Below are 4302 nucleotides of genomic sequence, written 5' to 3' on the forward strand. Positions count from 1 at the left end.
AGGGAAGGCCATGATTACCATCTTTGAAGGTGGCAACCTTTTGCATGTGTTCAATCATAATAGCAGGCAAACTCACAGGAGTAAAATTGTCCAGTTGCTCCATCAAGAATAGGTCAGACTTAGAAGTCACTAACCTCCTCTTAGCTCGAGGCAATAGAACTTTGTTAACCAATTCGAACAGTGGCTGATAGATAGGGAGGAGCACTTTCTTATGGATCTGGTACCCCTTCTGGTTTGCATTGTCTTTTACCACGGCATTTCTGAAGTTAAACTGACACACATCTTTTACACTGGACACACCAGTTGTAGAACTTTAAGAATCTCTCCAAGCAACTTTACATCGAACATGATGTCCACCCCATTGACCAAGGCACAAATGTGATCAGTCTCAACGGGAAAGAGGCTATCAAAGAAGCTTTGTACCTCATCCTCATATACCTTAGGTTCATCAATTTGAAATAGATGCGCCCAGCTTTGAAACTCGACCATTTCCAGAATTTGGCGCATTCTAGCCATCTCAGATATTGCTGGGTCAAACGCACAACCCAGCAGAACTTTTGATGCCTCGGGCGTTCAGAGCCAAGGCTGACTTCACTTCTCATTCTCTTCACAGAACCAGGTTCTTCAAAAGTTTCAGACTTGCATTTTCCAGATTTCTCTCCACTGAATTTTCCTTTTCCCTTTGATTTGACTAACACATCCTCATTAGACATCGAAAACTCACTCACCACCTCCTTCATCTTGGACCTAGATGTTGACCCCTTGTCTATTGAAGCAGGCTTCATCTTTATCGAAGACCGTCTAACAAGTGAACCAGGTTCATCTGGGTTTCCTCTTCCACTTCGACTACAGAGATCGCCTCATTACTTACAGGTACACCATCTTTCACCAACTTTCTCATTTTCTTCTTACTACTCTTCTTGCTCTTTTGAAGGGCAGAATTGTAGGCCACCTTAACTTGAAGAATGGTTGTAGGTCGTTTGGTTTCATACTCAGGGGTGGACACAACCCTCCGCTTACTTATGAATGCATCAAGAGCTACATTATCTAGGTCTTCTTCATCACTGGATCTCATTTCAGTTGCTTGAATTTCCAAGGGCACAACATCGAATGCAGGAATAGCACTATCCAAGGAACGAAAGCCCTGACCTAGGTCCTCCGGAGAGGGATCAGGTTCCTCATGTAATTCCCTAGTAGTATCTGCTAGTGCATCCCCTTCAACAGTTACAATGGCCCCTTTCTTCCCCCACACCTTGTGCCTCATTTTTTCGAGAGGTGATCTCATGTAGTACACCATCAGCAGATACCACAAACACGATTACAACATTTTTCTCTTCCTCAAATGGTGCTACTACCACCATAGAATTGGTAGCTATGATGGCAGAACTCTTTGTGACCTTAGGTTTTTTACCTTGTTCTCCACTAGGTCTTTGACTGGTGGGAGCCTCATACGATGGGGAGAACGGAGCAGTAGTTTTAAGGGTTTCTGAATTAGGAAGAGACTGGGAAATTGGGTGAGGTATGACTGTAGCTGCAGGAGTAATAGTGGGTGAGGAAGGCTCAGTGGGAGCAGAAGGCTCCATAAATTGATCAGTAGTAGTTACGATTGAGGCATGGAGATCGGAAGTTGTCTCAGCCATTGAAAAGAGTGGTGTGATGATGCTTTTCGGAAATTCTAATATAAGACTTATGGTTAGGAAGAGCATAAAAGAGGGTTTTTAAGAGGAGAGGATAACTATAAAGAGAGAGGAATAGGCACCGGTTCTGAAACGGCGGTTGGGCATAGAGAATTGTAATGTTTCAGAGGGAGATGGAATGATTTGAAATGAAGAGATGTGATAGCAGGATCTGAAAAGTTGAATGACATGGCAGTTGTGTTTTGTACCCTTTTTAAGACGTGTATTAAAGGATGCATAGAACTACTAACCTTTGGTACAAGAACTAAGTTCTTGACCTTTTTATTTGAAAGAATCAATCCTCTTTTATCATTCAAGCATTGCATCTACAGCTTCTATACTCATCATGCGTGTTTACCTACAACTGTATTGAAGTGAGTTAGACATGGCTAGAAAACACTTTTAGTTAGTTATTTATTGACTGTGATTTTCATAGCCAGATAAAGAGGAATCAGGTTCTCAATTGGGCTTTAAAAGCCCCAACTTCACTCTGTTTCTTTCAAATTGTTCCCTACTTAGTGCCTTGGTAAAAATGTCTACAATTTGATCTTCGGTGCTGCAGAACTTCATTCATATCAGCCATTTCTCCACATTGTCCCTCAGAAAATGATGCCTCACATCAATATGTTTTGTCCTTTTGTGTTGAACTGGATTCTTGGCCATGTTGAGTGCACTCGTGTTGTCACATAGAAGGGGCACACTCTTAGTAAGTACCCCAAAGTCCTCCAGTTGCTGCTTGATACATAAAAGTTGAGCACAGCAGGATGCTGCGGCTACATACTCAGCTTCAGCTGTTGAAAGAGCCACTGAATTTTGCTTCCTTGTGCCCCAAGAGATAAGACATGAATGTAAGAAGTGATCCATTCCAGAAGTGCTTTTCTTGTCTACAAGATAACTTGCATAATCTGCATTAGCATACCCAATCAGATTTAAACTGTTACTTGACGGATAATACAGCACCAGGTCCTGTGTTCCTTTGAGATATCTCAGTATCCTTTTGGCAGCCTTCAAGTAAGATTCCTTGGGATTTGATTGAAATCTTGCACATATCCCCACACTAAAAACAATATCAGGTCTGCTGGCAGTGAGATAGAGGAGAGACCCAAAAATGCTTCTATACATGGTTTGATTCATAGGAGATATAGTTTCATCCATGTCCAGTCGAGTGGCAGTAGCAATGGGATTGTCTATCACCTTTGATGCTTCCACGTCAAACCTCTTCAAGAGCTCCCTATTGTATTTTTGCTGACAAATGGATATACCCTTTGGGGACTATTTTACTTGAAGACCCAAGAAGAAGTTCAGTTACACCATCATGCTCATTTCAAATTTACTTCCCATGAGTTTTGCAAATTCTTCACGCAGAAAATCCGTTGTTGCTCCAAAAATTATATCATCAACATAGACCTAAACAATGAGCAGGTTCCTTCCTCGTTTCTTTAAGAAAAGAGTGTTGTCAATTTTCCCTCTTTTAAAGCCATTTCCCAAGAGGAACTTTGACAACCTTCCATACCAAGCTCGAGGAGCCTGCTTTAGCCCGTACAGAGCTTTGTCTAGTTTAAACACATATTCAGGGTGCTCATGACATTCAAACCCTATGGGTTGCTTCACATAGACTTCTTCCTTAAGGAGTCCATTCAGAAATGCACTCTTGACATCCATTTGGATCAAAGTGAATTCCATATGAGATGTAAAAGCGATTAGTATTCTAATAGCTTCCATGCGAGCCACTGGAGCAAACGTTTCATCATAGTCAATCCCTTCCTCCTGATTGTAGCCTTAGACCACTAGCCTGGCCTTGTTCCTTGTGGTAATTCCATGTTCATCAAGCTTGGTTCTGAATACCCACTTGGTTCCTATAATGGTTCGATTTGGGGGTCTAGGTACCAGGTGCCACGCATTGTTTCTCTCAAACTGATGTAGCTCGTCTTGCATGGCTATAATCCATCTACATCTTTCAAGGTTTCCTTGATATTTTTGGGTTTTATCTGGAAGAGAAAGGCTGAGAAGGAAAGTGAATTTCTGGCTCTTGACCTGGTTTGTACTCCGGAATCTAGAGGAGTAATAATGTTGTCTATTGGATGAGAGCTTTGGTGTCTCTAGTTACACGCCTCAGGTTCATTCTGAGAGGAAGAGGGTATGTTTGGCTGATTTTCATCTGTCCTTCTCTCATGTGCTAGTGGAGTTCTCTGAACTGCATCAACCACTCTTTCTTCAACTTCAGTGGTTTTAATTGAGTTGTTTGGTTCTATTGAAGATGAGGCAGTGTTGTATTCATTTAGCTCCTTTACTTGACTCATCATATCTGCCTTTCCATTTGTCATGTTAATGACTTCACTAGGGACTAGTAAGGGTTCTCCATCTTGATCTTCCTCAACACTCTTCTCACATGATGGATAAGACTCATCAAAAATAACATGGACACTTTCCTCAACACATTGAGTCCGCTTATTATATATCTTGTAAGCCTTGATTTGAGAAGAGTAGCCCAGAAATATTCCTTCATTACTCTTGGCATCGAATTTACCAAGCTGATCCTTTCCATTATTAAGAGCATAGCATTTGCACCCAAATGTTCTTAGGTGAGTCAGCTTGGGTTTCCTTCCATTCAACAATTCATACGGGA

At 41.6% G+C, this 4302-nt stretch overlaps 1 protein-coding gene across 1 annotated transcript; it reads right to left on the bottom strand.

The window, feature by feature from the left end:
• Positions 1-2246: 2246 nt before the first annotated feature.
• LOC138877530 (secreted RxLR effector protein 161-like) lies at positions 2247-2831 on the bottom strand. Its single transcript, XM_070157144.1, has one exon. It carries the CDS (start codon positions 2829-2831, stop codon positions 2247-2249), a length of 585 nt encoding a protein of 194 aa, XP_070013245.1.
• Between the last annotated feature and the right edge of the window lie 1471 nt (positions 2832-4302).

The sequence above is a fragment of the Nicotiana sylvestris genome, chromosome 9 (genome assembly GCF_000393655.2).
Source record: "Nicotiana sylvestris chromosome 9, ASM39365v2, whole genome shotgun sequence".
Taxonomy (NCBI): Eukaryota; Viridiplantae; Streptophyta; class Magnoliopsida; order Solanales; family Solanaceae; genus Nicotiana; species Nicotiana sylvestris.

Excerpts from the sequence above, each read along its gene's own strand:
- LOC138877530 (XM_070157144.1), bottom strand. The coding sequence starts at position 2,831 with ATGGATGAAACTATATCTCCTATGAATCAAACCATGTATAGAAGCATT.